Source organism: Uloborus diversus, chromosome 7, assembly GCF_026930045.1.
Source record: "Uloborus diversus isolate 005 chromosome 7, Udiv.v.3.1, whole genome shotgun sequence".
Taxonomy (NCBI): Eukaryota; Metazoa; Arthropoda; class Arachnida; order Araneae; family Uloboridae; genus Uloborus; species Uloborus diversus.
The window spans coordinates 6,868,267-6,892,925 of record NC_072737.1 but is presented as its reverse complement, the minus strand read 5'-3'; the positions used below and the strand labels follow the sequence as shown (position 1 = coordinate 6,892,925).

The following is a 24,659-nucleotide window of genomic DNA, read 5'->3' as shown; positions in this document are numbered from 1 at the left end:
AATTGGATGATATATAAAATTAATATTGGATTAGTTTCAGAACATTTTTACCAGATTAAAACTAATAAAGACTAGCAACAAACATCCTTGGTAATGAAAAGTATTGCGTAAATATTTTTAAAATTTTTACTTCTCATTCAAAGTGCTTCTTATTATTTAAATTATAAATATTGACATGTAAGAAATAACATGTTTAAAATTATAAATGCTGATCTCATTTATTACCACACCCGGTCAAGGTTCAAAATCATTAATCATTTATTTATAGCATTGAGAATGAACTACAACTTTAAAATACTCTAAAAACCAGCCAAGGGATACCCTGGAGAATTGGCTACACTGGAAAGGGTGGGCATTCCACTGTCCCGGTTGAGTAGGCTTGACAGACGTCAAAAAGATACATTTGATTACAAATGACCAAAAAGGTCCAAAAATAACTAAATGAAGAATTATTAGGGTAATTACTTTATCATTTTTAACATTGACTCGTAAAGTTAATACCAGATTAGTTTTAGGATTTGTACAACAAAATTAAAACTAAAATAGACTCAAAAAAAAGTCCTATATGAAAAGTATATCTTAATAGTGTTCAATTTTTTTTATTCCTCATTCAAAGTGTTTTTTCTAACTAAAATAAATTGCAAATATTTATATCTAAGAAGTGAAAAGTTAAATTCATGCTTATGTCATTTTTTATCACCCCTGTTTTAGGTATATAGTTAGTAGCCTTTACTTCAAAAATCAGCCACTGGTGTGCAACCTTTTGAATACTAGTAATGCTGGGGGGGAGGGGAGCGTTCTAGTGTCCTGGTTGAACATTTCACAAATCAGGCAAGCCTACGGTTGAGCATTGCATAAATCTATCAAGACACAACTACAACATGTAACATTAAAGAATAAATATTTTCATCAAACTCAAAGACATAAAACATGATGCAAAAAGAACGTATCTCCTTCATTATATTAACACATCCTAAACAATTAGTATCAGCAATCTCATTATTCAGAGGGGAAAATTTAAAAACAGGAAAATGAAACAAAGAAGAATCTTCAACAGCCAGCACTTTCCATCTTCCATTTAACAGGCAGTTCATAATTAAATTGACAAACAATATTTTGAGTATTAAAAGCCTGTTCGACAAAACTAGGAATTAATTTGTTAAACAATTTCTAAAAAATGTCCTTAAATCACTGGGATTGGTCAAACATAAAATGATATCAAGAAATAAGCATAGCAGTAGTGAGAAAACTAATTAACATGAATGTCAAAATCTGCTTGGATTTCAAACTTATTAAGCCACTTACAACACGTCTTTCAACTTTACTAATTCTACGTATAGTATCCATATCAAACATTATTGTCAAAATCGAATATACCACTAAGTGAGAAAAAGAAGTTGCGTAATTAAATACATTGTTAGTGAATTATTTAAATTGGAAATATCACTAGCAAAGTTGTCATTTTAAACACATGCTCTTAACACAGAAGATTATCTCTTTACATCTGAACAGTATTTTTTTTTATGTTTGTTTACATGACTGATAGCATGCGATATCTGAGATATGGAGGATAAACGCCATTCTGAAAAGAGGGAACATGGTAAAACGATTAATTTGAATACCTCATTATTTCCTTTCATTTCGATTTTTTCTCTTTAACTAATACTGTCCAGCATTTTTCTCAGCCAAAATCAAAACAAATTTTTTAAGGTGACCGAGCTGAAGCAGACGGTTTTCTTTTCAGTTCGTTTTCTAAATTTAGTTGTGAGAAAAATTATTTTTCCAGTGGCAACACTGTTTGATGCATATGTTTTTAATTTCATATTTTTTTTTTAAATCTTTACAAATATGCCTTTTACATAATGTTTCTTCGCAACAGTAATAATTATTGTATTACTCACAGATTGAACTGCAAACATCCAAAGGGGACATCCAAAGGGGATTCTGTTCACATGACGTCACTGCCGGTATATAACTTTACTTAGAGTCCCTATATATGAAAACGGGGGAGCGCGGAAAACTTCTTTCGTTTCTTTCAGCTGTGAAAGTGAAAAATTACTTGTAATTTTTCCATATTATGTATCATTCGAAAGAGCAAACTTTTCTGCCTCATATGGAATTTGTTCCAATTTCTTAACTTAATTACGGCAAAAGTAATTCGTGTTTTTAACTCAATTGTTTCGATGCTTTCCTCTCCAGTTACTAATTTCTTCCTTAAAACCATCAATAAAGAAAAGAGCAAATTGTTCTAAAGTTTTCTTTTTTCACCACTCGATAGAGCAACTATTTTTTTTTCCTCAGATCTAATCCAACCTATGGTCGAAGAGCTTCTATAACTAGGAAAGAAAAATTCAGACGTTTTAACCTCTTTTCGAAAACCTTACCTCCATACAAGTTATTAGCGTTTTATTTTGTTACCATGGTACGTTTACTGTATTGCGATTCACACACAGCCCTTCTATATTGATTACAAAAGGGAAAAGTATGCTTTTTTATTTTTAGGGCAATTTCATGCGCAAAGGAATGACAGTGTTGATTTTTAAAAAATGTAAAGTTTAAGCAAAAACACGCAACTTCATCATAGCAGACATAGGAAGAAAGCAACATTTATCCCCAAGATGGTGGATGTGTTCTGACCTGAGAAGTGTGTAAGGTACATTATTGTGACTCGATCGTTTCTGGTGTGACCACCAGTGTGACCGGTGCCTGTTTCCGAATGTAGCCTTTGAGCATTTCAATAAGTTCCTCTCTCTCTCTGTTGCGTTTTGATTTTGTGGTGGGCCTGGCTCAAGGACACCCCATAGCATATATACAGCCTTGACATTTGGTACAAAATTACTTCCGAGTCCCGGGTCACCTGGGGGTTGTTCTTTTCAATTTCGAATCCGTTTTTCTTCTGACTAATTTTTTAAGCTGAAAGTTTCACATGAAAATTGTCTATTTAAAAGGATGAACGACGCCTCCTAACATTCGATGTCGATCGAAAAAGTTTTTTTTTTTTTCTTTTTTTCTGAATCAAATGAAGCTTGTTCCAAGTTAATCAATAAATTAGATTAGCAGGGCGGTTAGCAACCAATTCAGCTCATTGGCTTTTTCTATTCTCTGTTGCGACGGTAACACCGGACGCCCAGGAGCAACACCACACTAGAGTCTAGAACTCTAGTGTTGTGATGCCAGGAGCCCGCCCATAGCACCTGCAGTCCTAAAATTCGGTACAATTTTAATTCGATGGGATGTCTAATTCAACTTTAATTCGATTGGATGTGTAATTCGATGCTTTTTTCATTACTTTCGAATTGTGTGAGCTGTATTAACATTCCGTTTTGCAATGCTCAGGAACTCCTTTTAGCACATGTAGCTCTGCAGTACTGACGATTTAAATCTTTGCGAAGCAATCTTCGAGGGTTGGTGAGCGTCAGCGAGAAGAGGCGGAGCCCCCAAATAATTAATAAAAAAATTAAGTGAATAAATTATTTTCAAATAAAAAAAAGAACCGACTTCAAAAAACAAAAAGGAACTGAAAAGTAAAAAATAATGGATCATACTTACATACGATTTTTTACCCAAACGTATAAATCAAATTTATTTTACAATTCCTGTACAAAAATCAACTAAACTAAACACCCAATTATAAATTAAGCACTGCTTTTTATAACCGTACGATGAATTATTTTAATACCTAACTAATTATATACGATCTCTTAATTTTTAATAACCTTTTGAAGTCGGGGCCTCTTATAAACTACTACCTAACGTAACTGACAACCCACGTGAGTTGAACACTAATATAACTAAACGCGAAATTGGTCTTTAAATCTAAACCTACTCAGTTACGTTAGGAGGCCTCGACTTCAAAAGGTTATTAAAAATTCAGAGATCGTATATAATTAGTTAGGTATTAAAATATTTCATCGTACGGTAATAAAAATCAGTGTTTAATTTATAATTGGGTGTTTAGTTTAGTTGATTTTTGTACAGGAATTGTAAAATAAATTTGATTTATACGTTTGGGTAAAAAATCGTGTGTAAGTATGATCCATTATTTTTAACCGACTTCAAAAAGGAGGCGGTTATCAGTTCATACCGTATGTATGTTTTTTTTTCTTTTGATAATTCTTTTTTTAATGGATAGAGGATGGTTCAACTTAGGTCCCATTACTTTGTTTGACGATATTTGTTCTTTAGAAAAAAAGTTATGGACAAAAAACAGTAAATTTCATGGAATTTCCCTATTAAATGATTAAATATAAAACCCATTGTTATAAAAGTTTGGTGCCATACAACAGTAATATTAATAGTAATTGTGGTGATAATTTGGAATGAAGGTTTCTCTGAAGCAAGTATCGAGTTTCTTCAGTGTCATTGCTTTATAGTGGGGGTAAACCTAACTTGGAAGCGAGATAATGCAGTAATTAAAATCTGCTTAGCCTTCACAATGCTACCAGATTAGGTTTGTCTCAACTTTAGTAGTATTTTTATCATTATCATATGCCAATAACAGATGATCTGGGCTAAGTAAGGAGTACAGGATTGCATCACAAGCAACTTGTATGCTGTGAAATGTAACTTAGTTAGGGAAAACGTAGTATTTAAATGGCTAAAAACGTAAAATTAACACACAAATGAATTCCAGAGATTAACAAAGATAAATTTTTGGTGCCAATCTGCTAATCTTTAAAATTTTAAGGCGTATTTATAGTTTATTTTAGTATGGGGCATTTTTATGGAAAAAATAAGGTGAAGTTTCGTGATAGTAACTTCTTACTGTTTCTGAAATACATTTACACTAAAAAGAATGAAATAAAAAATTTTGGAATAAAAAATAGAACCGACTTCAAAATTGCTCTAAAAACGGAAAAATAATTTTATTCTTTAAACACCATCGATAATACTTTTAAACATAATTTTTGAAGTTGGCGCAAAAACGATGGATAAAATCATTCACAACCATAACTCAACTAGACTACAGCTATAAATTTAACCAGGTCCACTTTTTTCACTACCACATACATTATGCAATGATAACAGCATATTAGAGTAACAATATAAATTTTTCGTTCCTAACTTTAGATGATTTTCTGGAAAAATATGAACGAAGCATGGCTACACTGGTTTTTTTTACGTTTTGTTTTTGCGCCAACTTCAAAAATTATGTTTAAAAGTATTATCGATGGTGTTTAAAGAATAAAATTATTTTTCCCTTTTTAGAGCAATTTTGAAGTCGGTTCTATTTTTTATTCCAAATTTTTTCTTTACTTTTCAGTTCCTTTTTGTTTTTTGAAATCGGTTCTTTTTTATTTGAAAATAATTTATTTTTTGCTTTTTAGAGGTGTAAATATAAAATAAGTACGTAGGGTATTTATTTCTCCTGTATTAATCATTCGTAGTCATATCGCAATTTTTGAATCAAGACTCCTCTGAAGCAAACAGGAAATTCATTTAGTATTCATTGTTCTAGTAGTATTTTGATCTTCATATATACAACATCACAGTAGATACTCTGTTTCTAGTGTGGTATTGATCTATAACGGGGCCTAGTAAAGAGAAATGTGATTTTTTTCACGAGATACGTGACACGTATTATTGTGAAATATAAAATAGTTAGGAAAATCATTGATATTTAAATGGCTCTAACTAGATTAAAGCACAAATAAATCCTGTAGAGGAACAAAGATCAGTTTTTAGTGCCAATCGTATGAAATGTTATGCGAATTAAGAATTTTTCTTTTTTTAACCGACTTCAAAAAGGATGTTCTCAAATCGTCAGAATCTTTTTACGTATGCCCCCTGTAAACTCAAACACGCATAGACCAATTTGGAAAGTTCTTTTTTTTTTCTCTCTCGTTTGAAAAGGTATATACTTCCCAGGTGATCTCATGGTCATCAAATCAGTATGTGAAGCTGGAATCCTTGAAAAATCAAGAAAATTCTTCAAATTCTATGGGCAAAGTCAAAGCGATTTAGGTTGTTTTTTAGTGACTCGTGAATTGTTTTCGGAGAGCATACTTTAATGAAGTTAAACTGATGATGAAGACAATTGCGCATTTGAAAAAGCATTTCTTCAGTCTTCGGGAGTCTCCGAGACACTGTGCTCTTTTTTATTCATCTTAGCTGTTTTCAGACTCCTGTGCTTTCTTACTCGAGATGTACGTAAAAAGTGAACATCATACTCTAGGGAGGAGGGTACTCCCCCAAAGGAAGAGCCCCCCTAAAAAGGAAAAATATCCCTCAAAACACCCTCCCTCGCCCATAAGGGAGCACCCCTGACTAATATTAATGTTTTATGGTACTTTCTTTAACACTGAGTAAAGAAAGTACTTTTGTTTTATGGGGAGCACTTTGTTTAACAATGGATTTTATATTTAATCGTTTGATATTGAAATTGAATGAAGTTTATTGTTTTTTGCCCATAACTTTTTTCTAAAGAACAAATATGGTGAAGCAAAGGTTTGGGTCTTAAGTTAGATCCCTTCTATGCATTAAAAAAAAAACCCATAAAAATCGTTTCTTTAAGTGAGACGCTATGAGTTTACAAACAACGAAGCGCGAGTATGAAATTAATTTTATAATTCCAGTACAAAAATCAACTATATAAACTAAACACCCAGTTATAAAATAAACACTGATTTTAATTACTATACGATGAATTATTTTAATACCTAACTAATTTATATACGATCTCTTAATTTTTTATAACCTTTTGAAGTCGGGGCCTCCTATAAACTACTACATAACGTAACTGACAACCCACCTGAGTTGAACACTAATTTAACTAAATGCGAAATTAGTCTTTAAATCTATTCTCTCCTTCGATTTCTCCAGGATTCCTTATACCCGGACTTGAAGACCATTAGACGACTGGGAGAAGTATACCGTTTCAAACAGAAAAAGAATTATCCTAATTTGTACAGGCGTTTCTAGTAATCGGGGGCATAGTACATAAAAAAAATCCCAACTAAGTCTGTAAATTAATATTACACTAACTGTAAATTAAGCTGACGGCGTCATGAAATATTAAATCTAGAATACTAGTCAAACTTCAGAAATCGGACGCCAGTTACGATATATTTATTAAGGAACATAAATTTAATCTTCGGAGGGAGCGGTGGGGGGATTTTTGTCTTAAATTCTCCTTGAATTTAACACTAAATATATTTCAAAACTGAAATATAAAAAAAAAAACCTTTGATGATAACTGAAGTTATTTATTAGCAAAAAAAAATTATAATAAATTAATTAATTCAACTATTTTCGTAGCAAAATGCATTTAATTTACTGATTTGCTACATGAGTAAGAAATACATTAGTAAGACAAAATTAAAATTAGCAGGCGACACCGTGAAAATCAAACCCCGATGCGAGAGAATTATATACGTACTAGCAAAAATACCCGGCGTTGCCTGTGTCAGTAATAATTATTAGAAAAAATCGTTACTTGCTTTTGTTTTCTGTTTTAAGTGAAAGAATTTAAAACACATCTTTTTGACGTGATTAAAAATCGAGTTTCTTCCTTACCCATAAAACTAAAATAGCAATAAGTATAAAGAACAAAATAGTATTGATTTAGAAACGAAAGCACTATATTTAAGCATATACAAATTTAAAAAACATGAAATTAATCTTCTCATATTTAAAAAGATTAATCTGTTGATACTTTTTTTTAACATGGAGTCTAAAACCTTCTCTGTATGGCTAATGAAGTACGAAGTGATTAAAAAAAAGTAGCTGCGCTCGTAATCCCCTTATACTTGCTTTAGTTATTTCGGGAAATTTCAATCATTGTGGCTCTTGGTGCGATTTTACCGAATTTGCAAAAGTCGTTTCGGGGTACCTTCCATGATGCTCCCCCATTCTTTCCTTACTTTGTAAAACGATATGATATTAATTTTCGTTACAGAGATATCGTCGCTAGATGCTGAGATATTTTTGGTCACCATAAAATGGCGCTAAACAGTTTCATCCGAAATGTTACCAAAATAAGTAATACAATTTGGTGATTGTTTGATATTGTGCAAAAAGGAAAATTAATGGAAGTTTTTGTGCTGTTTATGGATTTGCCTAATTTAGTTGCTGGATTATTTAACACAGTAAAAAAGGTCTTTTGAAAATTCTTTGATTGGCGATATTTTGTTTACATGGTGATAGCTGAGAAACATTATGACGTAGTCTTCGGCTTCAAAAACAGCAACGTTGAAAAAACTGCCAAATGCATCAGCTACGGAAATCTTTCTGCAAAAATTTTGGCGATCTGCTGGTTGTTTGGATAATGAGTAAGTGTTCAATCAGCATAAATAATAATAAAAACCATTAATTACATTAAAGTTCCGTTTAAATGGAAAATCATCAGCCAAATCATGTATTATTTGCCAATCTTGTGCAAAAATCTTACTTCAAGATTTGACTTGAGAAAAGCCTTGAACAATCACGAAAAGCAAAGAAAGTAGCGACAATACAACAATTGTCGCTATCGACAGGGAGTTGAGATGATACACTAAATACTGTATTGAGTTGAGGAAAGCCTTCGAACATGGATCTAAAAAGCTCATAACTCGTTTTTTATTCTACTTAGAAATTTCGAACAGGTGCCATCTTCAGCAGAAAAATCAGAGCTTTCGATGGACATATAATGTAAATATGTGTAAGTATTTTTTCATCCCAATATCAGAGAATTTATACAAAAATTGTGTTTTATTGCCCCCCTAAGGGGGTTTTGCCCCCCATAACGGGACGAAAACTACCCTATGTGTTATTCTGATGCATAAGCTATATTATTGTAAAGTTTCATCAAAATCCGTTCAGTAGTTTTTGCGTGAAAGAGTAACAAACATCCATCCATACATCCATACATCCATACATCCATACAGACAAACTTTCGCATATATAATATTAGTAAGATTATTCAAAACAAGATACCTCTGTCGAAAAAAAATGCACCGTTTACGCCAAAACCACGTGACCTCCTGTGACGTATCGCGCAGTGACGAAAGCTGGTCTACGTGTGAAATTTAGTTTCTTAGATTTCTCCGAGACCCCTCAACAGATCCAGACAAAATTAACATGGGACCATCTGGGAAGCATACACTTCCAAACAAAAAAAGAATTTTTCAAATCGGTCCAGTATTCTTGAAGTAATACGAAAACACACATAAAAAGCCGCAAGCCGAAATCATAACCTCCTTTTTTGAAGTCGGTTAAAAAGTTAATTTGTAAAGAACCACTGACACTGCAGGGATAAATAACTAAATAAATAAAACTGTAGCTTTAAAGCCAATTTTTCTTCAGATTCAGTAATGTGTCACAACCAGGTTCTTCTAATGATTTATTCGGTTGTTCTTATATAAATGTATTTTTAAGTTTCAATGCTATGTCTTGGGTAAATGTTCTTTTATACATTTCCAATTCAAAAAAATACTTTTTATTTTTCACATTACATTTGTTTTCCTTTCTTTTACAGCACAGAAAATGAGTTATATAACAATGAACACGCCTTTTCGTTTAAACGAGTCCCATATCGCAAATGTTCGTTGTAATAAAACTATGGGTATAAATTTAGAAACAATATTTCAAAACAAGTACTTTTTTCGACAGTGCTGGGTTTGGTTCCGGAAGGAAATGCCATGACCACTAAAAAAACTCCTTTTCTCTTATGGTGATAAGTGACTAAAGTTAAGGGGGAATCAACCCCACACCAATAGCAAATCACCATTTCACCAACATTCCTCGAACAAACTCGCTCATGGTCATGGCTTTTCTTACTGGAACCTAACTACATCATCATCCATGTTTTGACAGCACACATCGATGTTTTTCAATGGATGTTGAGCGTCTTGCATAAACTTGGTCCACCCTTTTCACTTGAAGGCTTGCAGTCTGTGGGTCCCTTTCAGCCACCGGGCGGCCTGCTTCGATTCTGGCACAATGGGGTCCGGGGGCTCTGAAGTCTCTAACAGGCTGTCGCTGAGTGTGGGCTGTAGGAAAGGTTGCTGTGGGATGGGGAAGAAGGGCTTCTGTGCCACTCCCTTAACTTCTTTCTGCACCACTCCTTTAACTTCTTTCTGCAACGCTCCCTTCGATTCCTTTTGTGCCATTCCCTTGACTTCTTTCCGCATCACTCCTTTGACTCCATTCTTATCACTGCCGCCGGGTTGGCTGCCTTCCTTCCCCGCTACTTGTTCCTTCCTCATCCCAGGTTGTGGTGGCGGCGGCGGTGGTGGTGGTGGTGTGTTTCTAGAACTCGGTTCCGACTGGAAGTCTCCAGATCTCGGAGAAGACATCTCATCACTATCTGTTACGAAAAATAGAAGGAAGTTTTTAGCCATTGTTCAAAATGAATATTTTCTTCACTCGTCGAAAGATACACAACGAAATAGTGATCCGCAAAAATAATGATCCCGTGATCTCTCGCCTAGCAGGATAACCTCGATATAGGAAAGTGCAATCTGCGGCTGCTTCGCTTTGGTTATGGAATAAGTGAAACCTTGGACTGAGTCAGGACCTCATTACCACACAGGCCCGCCACTAAGCCTGGGCCTAGGGTCCTCTTTTCCTAAGGGGCACCAAGTTACTTAAAGCCATAGCCATTACAATTATACGAGAATTTTTCAAAATAATGACTTGTTTTGGAATTAAATTTTCGTCAGTGAGAATTTTTTAACACTCTGCCAGTAGCCAATTTACCATTTCACAATTAAGAGAAGCCCCAAGGGAGATTCATAAATGCACATGATAAATTATTTACATAATTCTGTTATAGGCAAAGGGACCTCCGAAAATGCATTTCGACGGGCCCCCAAACCTGTAAATCAACCACTGCATTCCGCTATAGATTCCGCCTTCAAGTTACTGTGGGCCTAGGACCTCACTTTTAGTTAGTCGGGCCCTGGACTGAGCCACTTGGCAAGCAGAGGAGGGAGAATTACGTTAGAACCATCGGTACTCAAAGACCTATAGCAAAAGCTTATAACCTTTTCCCCCAGAGTAGACACGGATATCTTCTTTACTAATAATAATGCTGAAAGTCCCTCTGTCTGGATCTCTGTCTGTCTGTCAGGATCTCTGGGACGCGCATAGCGCCTAGACTGTTCGGCCGATTTTCATGAAATTTGGCGCAGAATTAGTTTGTAGCAAGGGGGTGTGCACCTCGAAGCGATTTTTCGAAAATTCGATTTTGTTTTTTTTCTATTCCAATTTTAAGAACATTTTCCCGAGCAAAATTATCATAAGATAGACGAGTAAATTACCAAGTTATCATAACGTGGAACTGTAACATGGGCAAGCCAATTGGCGAGAAATTCATCATACATTATTTGTAAATATACAGGCGAACCAAAAGACCTTTTAGTTTTCTACTACGGGCAAAGCCGTGCGGTGCCACTAGTCTGTAATAAGTCTGATTTTATACTCGATTTCATTAAAAACTTTTGTTTAAAAGTACGATTATTTGCTCCAGTTCTTTCAATTTCTCGGTTAACATAGATTTTAGATTTTCGTATCTTGGACCCAATGAATTCTTGACAACGCTTTTTTTTCTCCAATTGATACATTCTAAAAATAAAAGGAACGATGAATTGTTTTTCACTTATCAATGCTAAAAGTGCACAGTCATTTATATAACCCACACAAACTTTTAAGCAAATGAAGGAAAATCAAAACAATAAACGGTTCAATGACAATCAAGTTTCATACCACTGTGCATTAAGCCAGTATACACAAACTGATACAGTTTTTGCAAACAGAACGTAGGTGCGTATTTAATTCTGCAGTATCTGCAACAACTCTTTTTTTTTTAAGCAATTCACGTTACTGCCATACATGCTCTTGACTCCACAGTTACTTAAAAGGTTTTACTTGCTTCTCTTGCATTTAATTTGTCCCACTTGTTGTTTTACCGACTAGCTCCTGATACACCATAAATGCTTGCTCCATTTCCATCACTTCGAATTTTTCGAGGGGCGGCAAAGGGTGCACACTCGATGTAAAATTGTATCGGAGGAAAAAACAAAAACTAAATCCACTTATATGTAAAAACATTAGTTTTTCGAAGCCTGGAGGGGGAGGATGGTACCTAAGCACCTAAATAACTGCCTGATTGCGCTTGCTCACTGCTGCACCGGTGATAAGAGCACCAACCACTAAATCCTTCTTAAATTTTGATACGTCTCCGGCCACATCACTGAGATAGCTCCATTTCCCTCAAGCCCTGGTTTCCTAGGAGCGAATCAGTGATCTTCGACGTCGCTCCTCGCCGTGACGCTGAAATCAAAGTCAAGTGGATTCCGGCGTGGGCATTCACGACGTCGATTTAGCTCGGGCGCACATGCGCAGAAGAATCAAGTTTTCCCCACCCACGGCGAGGAGCGACGCCGACGGTCGGCGTGTTCGCTCCTAGGAAACCAAGGCTTTAAGCATTGGTTTCCTAGGAGGTAATCTCCGACCTTCGGCGTCGCTCCTCGCCGAGAGGAAAACTTGATTCTCCTGCGCATGCGCGCCCGACCAAAACCGACGTTGTGAGTGGCACGCCGGAATCACTTGACTTTGATTTCAGCGTCACGCCGAGCAGCGACGTCAAAGCTCGGTGATTTCGCTTCTAGGAAACCAGGGCTTTAGAGACGTGGACGGCGTTAGACTCGCGCGTGGAGGGTAGCTGGTTCAGTGCCAGCCGGTCGATGACCCTTCGTGCACATTATGGTAACTCTTATGAATAAAATCTGTCAAAATAACTAAATTCTCCCCGTTCATACAGCAAATTTATGTTTCTGGTGATACTAGAGCATGGACTGTTCGGGTTTCACAACGGATCAAACTCGACAGTTGATTGTCGGAGCTCTCATCTAGCATACGTGGTTTTGAAAGTCCAACCCCAATTGAGGAAATGCACACAGGACCTGATTACCGTGCAATCCGACAAGGCCTGGACCTGGTGCCTCATCTTCCTAAGAAGCCACAATTTTTCAAAAGACTTTTGCACGGCATAAAACCTACTATACAAACAACGCATGTATTTTTAAAAAAAAAATTATGAAAAATTAATGTTTTATTGATTTGAGGAAAAATTCCTAAAAGGAGAATTTTTATTCATTCTGCCAGAAGCGGATTTACCATGTCGCAATACAAGGGGTCCCGAAGGGCATGGAAATGATTTACTGAATGGTTCTGTGATAACCAAAGAGACCTCCAAAAATACCCACAAACCTATAAAATCAGCCATTGCATTCTGCCATAGAGGTTTCAGGGGGCTTCCAAATTATTGTCGCTTTTAGTTATTCGGGTTCTGAATGCAACCCTTTTTCCTACAGCTATGATGGAACATGACAATAACGTGTTACAACTTTACAAGCTAAAGCTTCACGTGTAGCTATCGAAAACTTAAAAACGTTATCAGTGAACCTCCGCTATATGTCATCACCTCGATGGACCAGGGGTTCCCATAGAGGGGGGGGGGTCATGGCGCAGACTGCACCACTGAAATTTTTAGACGAGGAGTGTTTTAAGGGGTATTTTTCTCTATTTAGGGTGGGGGAGGCTCCCGATTTGAAGGGGGAGCACTCTTACTCTTTGGGGGGGATGGGGATGGGTACCCCTAGTATGGACCCTATCAGTCCAAAGTGGGGGAGTATGGAACATATGAAGGGGAATATTAACCCGTAACAGGGGAGGTGAAAAAGTAGGACGTAACAGGGGACGTGAGGTCTCAGGGACCGCTCTATTTAAAAAATTCTAACAACTCGTGTAATTAAGATACAGTCCTGTAATTTCCCTCAGATTTTCTTTGAACTTTTATTAGCACGGGGAAAAAATATTTTTTAACTTTGAATCGAAATATACCTTTACCGAGGAAATTTTGCTAGAGTCTTAAGATTTTTCGAGAAAGTCACGTGCAGCAGTAAAATACTCACTATTCGTAATAAAATTGAATATATTATTTATTAATAATTTCATTTTAGGTGTTTAATATATGCAGAAAATTTTAGTACCAGAAAATTGATTATATTAAGTTACGGGAAAATTTTGACAGCCCTTTAACTACAAGTATTTCGCGTCGTATTTCGAGAAACAGTTCAGTCTTCATTGTCCCTAGAACATCATTGCGTGAAATTTGTGAACATTTCAAACAACTCCCAACCTCACCTAGAATATTTTGCATCTCCACATAAAGCGGATAAGATTAAATGAACCTAAATTCGCGGTTTCTAACGTTGAGAGCCATGTCTACTACTGACGAAATTGTAACACTGAAGGGGAGGCGTGGTCTCACAGACCGCCTTCTAAGAATGAAATGAAATTTAAACCATATGCACTTGCCTAAAGATACTGATAAGCAAGGAGGGTGTTCAAGGACACAAAACAAAAAGCTATTGGGAAAAACCATTCAATCGGACTGAAACTGAAATAGGGGTGATCGGATGAACTTTTGAGCGGTCTGTGAGACCGCACCTCCCCTGTTAAGGGTTAATAAAAGTAAAATAACAGTCATTCTTAACTCTGTAATTAGAGCTGCCAGACACTGCAAAAAAAGAAAAGGACGGTTGTCATTATCCAGAATGAAAGAAGACACATTAATTTATTTTTATTTTATTTAATTAATTTTCGACGCAAAAAAGTCTCACAGATTCAGTTGTTCGGGAAAAATAGACATCATAAGAGATCGGTAAATATTATTTCTAAATACCAGTAGAAAGTCAAAAAACCAAAGCGTCAAAGCTCTCTCAGCCAAAAGTCATTGATTTTTTAAAAATGAGTTTAAGTTGAATTTTCCTTACAGAAATTACTTCCACTTTCTTTGCAGTTTTTTTATTTCCTAACCCTGCTCTCTATTGCCTATGTAATCAATATTCTTAGTTTCATCGAACTCCGATGAGTAGAACAGTCATTAGAGGGGTCTGAACAGGGTAACTTTAATTATAACCACCCTGTACAATTATTTGTATTCGAATATAGTTTTTTTATGCTTCTGGTTTCCCTAAATAGGGATCTAGGGACCATGTAAAAAGTTAGATTTCTTGTTCAATTATTTTTTTTTTCTCGTTTCAAACATAAAATATTTTAATTGAATTTTGGCGCTTATTCCCTTCTTCAAACTACCAACTGATTCAATTCTGCGTCGTATTTTGTCCAATTGCGCAAAAGTATGTATCTAAGACTTTCGGTAGTGGGAAAAGAGATCTTGCAGGCTAAAAAGTGACACGCTGTATCAGTGGCGTACATAGCACCACCGCAGAGCGGGAGGGGGGCGCAAGAGGTGTGAAGAAGCACGCTCTGAAAAATAACACTTTGTTAAAATTATAATAGTAAAAAAATTCTTATGAGGAAGGAGGCGCACTTATAAGTCTTGCGGGGGGGGGGGAGTCTATGTATGTTTAAAAGGCATATATCGTAGCTAAAAAGACGAATGGGCGTATCTCACTTTTAAGTATTTTGCAGAAAACCGATTCAAAGATTTCCAGTTTACTGTATCGCTTGAGAACCGCCAGCAGTGTGAGGGACTGTACTTTTTTACTATTTATTGTAAAGATACGCCCATTGGTCATATTATAAAATCGACTTTGGACATTTCTGTTGCGGCCATATCTCATTTTTCGACTTTTTCGAGATACCCCCATTCGTCATTCAGCAACGATATAAAACAAATAATGTGTTGACACTCCTTAGCTTGAAAATAATCATTCATTTCTTTTGATTTCCCTCGTTTCTGTCTAAGGATGCATTTTACGTAGGGACGATTTTTTTCCGATACCTTGAAAGTCGTCAAGTAGAGAACCAATCGTAGTCGTTTTCTATTGTTATTTCAACGCAAAATTTTTAAATTATTAGAAGTGTACACTGTTATAACCAGGGGTTCCAGACGAGTGAATATATTCCCCCTAAGGTGAAAGCAGGGTGTCCAAGGGTGCCATGTTGGCCAGGAAATACAGCAGGGGTGCGAAAACAGCGACGTTGCATCTATGCGTGGCCTTCTATGTCTTTCACATTGAATGAAGTACACTATTGGATTAAATCTCAACTTTTCTAGGATAATTCTTTAAAATAACAAGTAAGTACAGCTTTTGATCACTTTGTAGCTTTTAGGGCTTTCAAACATAGTTAAAAGTACGTTCACTGCTTTTCAGTTACCGTTAGTCCGTTACGGTATCGTAGTACCGTTAGTTGTTAAGTTTCAGTTTACCGTTACTGACGTGAAATTTCCATCATTCAAAACGCTACTAAATATATCTATCATTATTTTCTTAATTAGTCGATAAGCAACATTCAATCACCAAAATAATAACCGCGATAAGATTATCAATAATCAACAAGTGAGAACCTAAATAAAAATGATTCTTATGCTTCGTAGATTACTACAAAACAGCAAGCACAAAAAATAAAAAAGAAATCTCTCTCCGTCTAGCTTTTTTTTTTTTTTTTTGCTTTTTCATTCAAGTGTTCGAATCATTTCCTGTTAACGGTTAATATTTCGATAGCGTTTGGAATTTCTTTAGGTTTTTAAACTGTCGAAAAATTTCATACGTGCATTTTATTTTATTGTTACTCTTGATTGAAATTTTGAACGTTCGAGAAAAGATTTTGTTTTTCCGTAACTGTAATATCCCAGAATATTTTTGGCTCTTCATGTAAATAATGCATAAGTACCTCTACACTTTACTTTCGGTGCGGTTATTTCTCACAAATGATCATTAACTTAACTATTTATGCTGTAATAACAAGTTTTAATCATTTCCAGTACTGAATTCATGCAATGTGAAAAAGTCCAAAACGTAGAATATCATAAATCAAAACAAAACTATTAAAAAAAAAAAAAAAAAAAAGAATTACACAACTGTATTCAAAAACGTACATATTACGGGGGAGGGGGGAGGAGGATCTACAGTAAGGGTGCCATTTCTCTCTCCGAAGGTTCATTCTTTTCACCCCGGCTGCCTATTTTTTAAAAGGTGCCTGTTTTTCACCCTAGTTAGAGGTGCCATTTCGGCTCCGTATTGGGTGCCGCTGGAGAACAAGCGTTTCACCCCTGAAAGGTGCCGAATGCAACCTGTAGTTTTAACAGTACACAGTGGCAGAAAACGAAGTATAAAACCAGTGGATTATTTAGTACGGAGACTCTCCGTCCACCCTTTGTCCACCGCCCTCTTGGTCTTGGGGCACTCAGGGCGGACCTGTAGATAGATTATAAATACAATAGACGCTCGACTTGACGAACGCATTTGGACCACGAAAAAAGTTCATAAAATCGAGCGTTTGAAAAACGGAATAACATTGCTTCAGAAAAAGTCATTTTGTGGCTGGTATAGCTTGACCACGAAAAGAAGGTGGATGAACCTTGAAGCAGAAACATCATTTGTATTACTTGTAATAGGTTTTTTGGTATTATTTTGGAACAGAGATAGGATTAACAAGACCGTACACTGTTAAAACTACAGGATGCATTCGGCACCTTTCAGGGGAGAAACGCTTGTTCACCAGCGGCACCCAATACGGAGCCGAAATCGCACCTCTAAATAGGGTGAAAAACAGGCACCTTTTATAAACTAGACAGCCGGAGTGAAGAAAAGGATCCTTCGGAGAGAGAAATGGCACCCTTACTATAGATCCTCCTCCCCCCTCCCCCGTATTGTATGCGTTTTTGAATACAGTTGTGTACTTTTTTTTTTAGTTTTGTTTTGATTTATGATATTCTACGTTTTGGATATTTTTCACATTGAACTCGGTATTGGAAATGATTAAAACATGTAATTACAGCATTTGATCATATTTCAGAGTTTTCAACATAGTTAAAAAGTGCTCATAGTGTTAATTCATCTGATCGTGCTCTAACTCAGTGTTTCTCAACCTCTTTTGACCCACGGGCGCGATAAAAGCAAATGAAAAACTTTGCGGACCGGTGAAATCTTTATCGTTTTCTTAAAGAATCATAAAATAAATAATATGAATAATAACTCTGGGGTCGTTAAAAAACATTTGAAAAAATTCAGGGTTCTGATGTTTTTTTTTTTTTTTTTTTTTTTTTTACAAAAAGTAATGTTAAAAATTAATAAAACAATAAATATCTACCCCTTCACTTGTATCAAAGATCTGTCACAAATACGTTATAATTTAAAAACGAGTAATTATTTAAAACATGGGAGAAATTATACATTTACTATAACTTGACGTATTCCGAAAATTAAGCATAGCTGTACTTATGGATTATTTAAATGATGAGCCAAACATATTCAGGGATATTACAATTACGGAAAAACAAAATCGTTTCATAAACGTTAATCAAGAGTAACAAAAGAAAATGCACATAAAGTTTTTCAACAGTTAAATAAAAAACCAAAAGAAAGTTCTAACGCTTTCGAGGACCGCTAACAGGAAATGATTCTAACACTTGAATGAAAAAGCAAAAAAGAGCTAGACTGAGAGAGATTTTTTTTTTCGCTAGCTTTATGTTATAATCTACGAAGAACAAGAAACATTTTTATTAAGGTTCTTTTGGTGACTAATAAAAGCTGCTTATCGAGTATTCAAGAAAATAATGACAGATATTTTTAGTAGCGTTTTGAATGATGGAAATTTCACAATAGTAACGGTAAACGGGAACTAGAAGACTAACGGTTACTGAAAAGCAATAAATGCACTTTTAAACACTTAACTATGTTTGAAAGCCCTAAAAGCTACAAAGTGATCAAAAGCTGTACTTACTTGTAATTTCGGATAATTAACCCTAGAAAAGTTGGGTTTTAATCCAATAGTGTACTTCATTCAATGTGAAAGACACACAAACGCAATCATCATTTGTCCGCCATATTGAGGTGGTTGAATGTATGTCTAAGGCAAAAAGCGCATGCGCAATGAGTCTTTCTGCGATTGCATGATGTTCTGGCTCCTCTGCTCTATTTTCTAGCCTGTGTTGCACCTTCAGGCTCTATGCTTTCACCTTAGAGGGAATATTTTCACTCGTCTGGAACCCCTGGTTTTAACAGTGTACCTCTTATTATTCGGTACTTTCTGGCAGATTCTACCTATTACGAATGATACAAATGATGTTTTGCTTCAAGTTCATCCGCCATCTATCCGTGGTCAAGCTCTAAGCTGCTCGTAAAATGGTGACTGTCAGTAAATCAGAGGTACGTAAAAACGAGCGTCAACTGTTGGCGATCAACATACTAATACACGGAAAAGGGCAAGAAAGCAGTGTCTCGCTAAAAAGTACACGAGCAAACATGACGCAGTTTCTTTACTTACCTAACCTAGAATCAGCGTCCTCGTCCTTGCCCCCTTGAGAGCCAGACTCCTTTCCCGGCTAAAAGAGAGAAGAGACGATCACAGATTTAGCTATTGAAACTAAGAATTTCCAAGATTGCGACAAGCTACTACAGTACGGCAGTCTTATAGTTTGGTCACAATGGCATACAACGTCCATAGTTGGTGATAGTATGCTTTTTTTTTAATGGAATTTTAACCAAAACAAGGCATTTAACAAGATTAAAAGCTTCGTGAAAATGTAAAATAACCCGTCAAATAAATAAAACAAAAAGCCATTAAAAACATTTAAAGTTTTATGAAAATGTAAAATATACCTCCAACTAGATAAACAATATTAAAAGTTTGATTGAAATGTGAAACTAACCGATAAATACCTTTAACAACACTTAAACCTGCATTAAAATGTAAAATAAAGAACCAAGTAATATCGTCATTAAAAAATATTAATAGTTCCATTAAAACGTAAAATGAAAGCACGGCGACGATATAAATGATTAGTTTTGTTTGAAGTATAATATCCCAGCAGTAAAAACGTGCCTCAATTTACTTAATATAGATTTGTAACAATATGAACTTCATCATATACACAAAATTTGTGTAGTATGTTTACTCCCGAGTGCTCCGAGGGAAGGGGGGGGGGCTGCTGCGTCTTGCATGTGCTGAAGCAAGAAATTTTTTAATCTTCATAAATGTGCTTTCGTTTTGAATTAAACTGTCGTTACTTGTCCTTCAATCTCAAATAAATGTAACGTTTTAAAAGGATGGCACCGCGAACCCCCCAGCATGGACTCGCGGCGGTTCCGGGGGTCCGTGGACCACAGTTTGGGAAACTCTGGGGTAGACTTCCACGCACAGCATAACAACACATTCACACAATGTAAGGACAAGGGCGAGAAACTACATGCATGCCCGAGCCGAGTTTCGAACCCAGAACTTCCCTATTAGCAGTTAGATTTCTCCGACCACTAGACAGGGCGGTCGGTATCACAGCTGTTACAGTCGAACAATAACCCAAGCGCGTACTGCAGTTCTACTCTTGCTTTATGAGTCGTTTCCGTGTTCAACTGCTATTCTTGGAATGTTTCTACCCAGCCTGCACCGCGCGAATTTGTTCACACCTCTGTGTAATAAGACAGTGTGTATCCGAGACACAGCCTCCTTCTAATGTACAGAAGGGATTTTTTGCAACCGGTTTTCTCCACAGTTTACGTCGAGGTTTGTGGGATACAGCCTTCTGAAGGGGGGCTAATTGTGGAACCGGGAACAAAATGACTCACCTTGGAGACTCGATATCTCTCCGCCGTTGCCTTCGCAGTCATGGTGACACAACCCTTCGCCATCAGGGCCGTCCACAGGAACAGAACGATCACGTTCAGACCCAACAAGGGCCACTCTCCGATCACACGAACACGTTCCTTCCTGCAAAGAAACAAGAACGTACTCTTAAAAAATCCTTCGGCTCCTGTACAGGTTGATTTTTGTGCCAGAAACTAAACCGCAACAATTTGATTCCTACCAGTGTTTTCGGAAGACAGTGAAGAAAGTTATTTCTTACTACAAAAGATCTCAAACCGATTCATTTTACGTCGGAAGTGCTATTTAAAGTGCATCCCAATAAGAAACTACTTGGTTCTTATTATATAGGAAATGTATGTCCTTTACAAACCAATTTCTGAATATTTAGCTCCAAATCTGTGACATCGTTACAAATTGTGCTTTTCGATTTGTAACATTGAACAAAACAACGGGCCGCCACACAGACCAGCTCTACAGGCCATATGTGGCCCACGGGTCATTGGTTGGGAACCACTGAATGACACGATTCACGACACAATTAAGCGAGGACGCGCAATAGAACGGAAGCTTTGCCATTTCTGTAACGAGTCTCAAATCCCAACGCGTCTCTATAGTACGCGTCGTTGTACCTAACCTGGCAGCGTCGCAATGCTGCGATTAGGATCTGCGTAGCCTTCACAACGCTACTATGTTAGGTTTGCCCCAACCATAGTCAACCCCCAAGTCTCTGTCAAAGAATTCGTTGCTATCGTAGCAGGAAAATGTGCAGACAATCGACAACAGCTATCCTATTCCTATTCCTATTCAGAGTCACAACTGACTACAACTGTATTTATATCGAGGAGTGCATACTAAGTGCCTTGCCCCCATTATTTTATATATCGATAGATGGCAGCACCATCAGCGGATCAAACAGTTAATGAGAATTTAGAACTAGTCCAAGAGCTAATAGCTACCTGGTGCTAGCACCCCCAGAGGTATCGTTTCACTTGGAGGACATTGAAACCACGAGCATATTTAACGTCGCCCAGTCCCCATTAATGACGACGGTGGGTCTTCGACCATCGAGGTTCGAACTCAGGACCCTCCGGCCCCGAATCCGACACTCTACCGATCGGGCTACCACGGCACTACAACAGCTGTAAATGGTGGTACTCACGTGTCCGGGTGTATGGGGTATCCTTCCTGGTCGTACTCCACTTCCAGCTCTTTAAGCTCGTCTTCGAGGTACTGGGGGATCATTTTGGGGCTTCGGACGAAGGACCACAGGCCAAAGTCACCGATCCGCCGGAATCCGGCGAAACCAAGCAAGCCCTTCATGAACCCTGGAAAGGAAAAGGCATTCGTATTCACCCTTGCAAAGTAGTGACTGCAATTACAGTGAACCGATATAGCAGAAATCCGTGCTGATTTGCACTTTCCAAAAACCTACATTTGATAAGGGGGTGTCCACAAATGTAGGTGGACGTGTCATAGTTAATAGTTATGAGTAAAATGGGTTTGAAGTTGATATAGGCAGACTTTCCCTGAAGTTTTAGCCAAATATAATGCTCTATAGCAGTACTTTTCGCGGCTACCAGTACAATCTCTAGCTCCAAAACATAGGAGCGTTTCCCACACACACACACATTTTGCTTGTACTGATTATCTTCAAATATTTAGTTTTGGCAATTTCATCCCATTGCTTTTCACTGTCTCAAATGATGCCACACTTTGAAGGTTTGTGAAATTGCGAGTTTATGACGAGGGGGAGGAAGATAGTAATAAGACAAGTGACCTCACGCATTTTTTATAAGAACATGTTAGTGAAAAATAGCGTGACATGTGCCAAGGGAAGGATTTTCTTTAAAGATTGCACATTTTGCGTAGAAAGTGACAAAATGCAAACAGTTTTGCATCGAAAATGTCAGTCAGTTACTGGTGGAATTCCCCAAACATCAATTGTCTGTGAATACAGTATACCCCGCCCCGCATACGGCGAGTGCTGTCTTGGAAAGAAAGAGGGGGGGGGCTCACCGGGGAGCAGCATGTAGAGCAAAATGGCGACTGTGGCGAGCACGGGGTGATCCCGGAACCAAGACTCCGGACGGGGCTCGGCGGTCAGGACTGGTAGGGAACCACGGAATCCGGCAGCATGAAATTCTTCCATCGACATTGGATCGCAGTGCAGACTGCTGGCGTCCAAACACTGTGGAAAATACAAACACACGCATCAACCTGCTTCGAATAGCAGATACAAGAGCTGAACTATGTGGTCCGAAAATAGAGATCTGAAAATAACTTGTGGACAAGAAAAAGAATACCTGACTTACCGCGCACTTGCAGTGCATGTAACAGACGCATCTTTGTCCAGGATTCACAACCACCTTGCGCTTTGCCACGGTACCGTAAAGGGAGCTGCTTATTTCCACTGAAAACAGATTTTCAAAATTTTGTAAAAAAGAAAATGGTGCGAGTTCTTAGTGAATGAGCGTATTTATTAAGTGCATCGGCTTTCGATTACGGCCCGTCCAGCTTGATAAGCTCCCCACGAGTGCTAATAAGTCAATGGATAGCTGCAGGAATTGCAGGCAAGGGATATATTTGGTTCCTACTTGCAATTCTCGCATAGCTTTGGCCATGTTTGCTCTGATGCTTCTGGAGCTTTCTTGGTAAATCAGAAGGTTCCAATCAAGGAAGGTTCCATTACATTAAACTTCGTTAATTTTTATTGAAGGTTCCCAAGATATGACTGGCTTTAACAAGGGAGGATACTCCTATTCTTCAGAAAGTTTCAAGGATAATTTCAGGAAGGTTACTGACTTTTAGCGGAAAACACAAGTTGGCTTTTGTAAGATATGTTACTAGCAGATATTAAGCATATCAGCTGCCTATTATTATCCTGGAACGTTTCTGAATCGTTTTTACATTGTAAAACCTCAAGCACTGTGAAATTTAAGCACTTGAGAGTATGGCTATGAGAGGCTCGACTAACCCTGCACCAATGACACTCTGGAATCATTTTTTTCCCTGTAGGAAAGCAAGGGATTGGTAAATTCTTCCCGGGCCTTCAAAAAGAGATCCTTGACATATGCCTAAATGAATCGCGTACGCAGTCATATTGCCCTATTGGCAGTCAACTTGAAGTAGTAATTAAACTTTTACTTAATCACTACAAAAAATTCTACTCCCACATTCAACAGCTTTTTTCTTTTCTTTTCAGTATGCGTGTTTCGGTTTGAACCTGTCCAGTGATCCCAGATCTATTTCCTCAATCCACAGCAGTGTTTTTGATTGCCACCCGTTTAGCTTGTCCAATGTAAGCGCATTCTCATCGCAGCTTCGGTTCTATTCGTTAATATTTTCAAAAATGTTAACTATGTACATTAGTTTTCCCATCAAATATTCTCAAATTGGTCCCCTTAATTCAGGACAGTGCATTTCTCTCTTTTATTTAGTACTAGTGGTACCCGCACGGCTTTGCCCATAATAGAAAAATTAAAAGGTCTTTTTGGTTGGCCTATATAGTTACAAATAATGTATGGTGAATTTTCTCGCCAATTGGCCTGTGCCCATGTGACGGTTCCACGTAATGATAATTTCGTAATTTGCTCGTCCATCTTATGATATTTTTGTTCTTAAAATTGGAATAGAAAAAGAACAAAATCGAATTTTCGAAAAATCGCTTTGAGGTGCACACCCCCATGCTACAAACTAACTTTGTGGCAAATTTCATGAAAATCGGCTGAACGGTCTAGGCGCTACGCGCGTCACAGAGATCCAGACATCCAGACATCCTCCGGACAGAGAGACTTTCAGCTTTATTATTAGTAATAAAGATTCATCCTTTTCTCCTTGTTCTCATCTTGCCTGTTATTCAATTTCTTTGGATTCATGAAGTCTATGTAGCTAAAAAGCTTGACGTGATGGATTAAACTGATAATATTTTTGGACTCCGAGGCTATAAGTTAATCTTAAAACAACTCGCAGCTTTAAGTCAGCCAAATCACTGTTCCCCAGTGAAACTGCATGAGTTCAGGAAAAAAAAAAAACGAGCTGATCTGTGCATCACATGACTTCCTTTTACGCCAATTTAATGATAATAGTGCCTTGGAGTAAGCAAAGAAAGGCTTGAAATATTT

At 37.1% G+C, this 24,659-nt stretch overlaps 2 protein-coding genes across 2 annotated transcripts in view; both read right to left on the bottom strand.

The window, feature by feature from the left end:
* The window catches only part of LOC129225664 (probable phosphorylase b kinase regulatory subunit beta), a 94,098-nt gene extending 92,362 nt beyond the window's left edge, over positions 1 to 1,736 (bottom strand). Inside the window, exon 1 of the mRNA XM_054860140.1 lies at positions 1,623 to 1,736. Within this exon, the coding sequence (XP_054716115.1) occupies positions 1,623 to 1,640 (18 nt within the window). The 5' untranslated portion in view covers positions 1,641 to 1,736. The remainder of the gene's footprint in view (positions 1 to 1,622) is intronic.
* Positions 1,737 to 9,851: 8,115 nt separating this feature from the next.
* Positions 9,852 to 24,659, bottom strand: part of LOC129226207 (hapless 2-like) — a 50,992-nt gene continuing 36,184 nt past the window's right edge. Inside the window, exons 11-16 of the mRNA XM_054860807.1 lie at positions 22,851 to 22,948; positions 22,555 to 22,726; positions 21,698 to 21,863; positions 20,520 to 20,661; positions 19,222 to 19,279; positions 9,852 to 10,285 (exon numbers count right to left, since the gene is read on the bottom strand). Coding sequence (XP_054716782.1) covers positions 9,852 to 10,285; positions 19,222 to 19,279; positions 20,520 to 20,661; positions 21,698 to 21,863; positions 22,555 to 22,726; positions 22,851 to 22,948 — 1,070 coding nt within the window. The remainder of the gene's footprint in view (positions 10,286 to 19,221; positions 19,280 to 20,519; positions 20,662 to 21,697; positions 21,864 to 22,554; positions 22,727 to 22,850; positions 22,949 to 24,659) is intronic.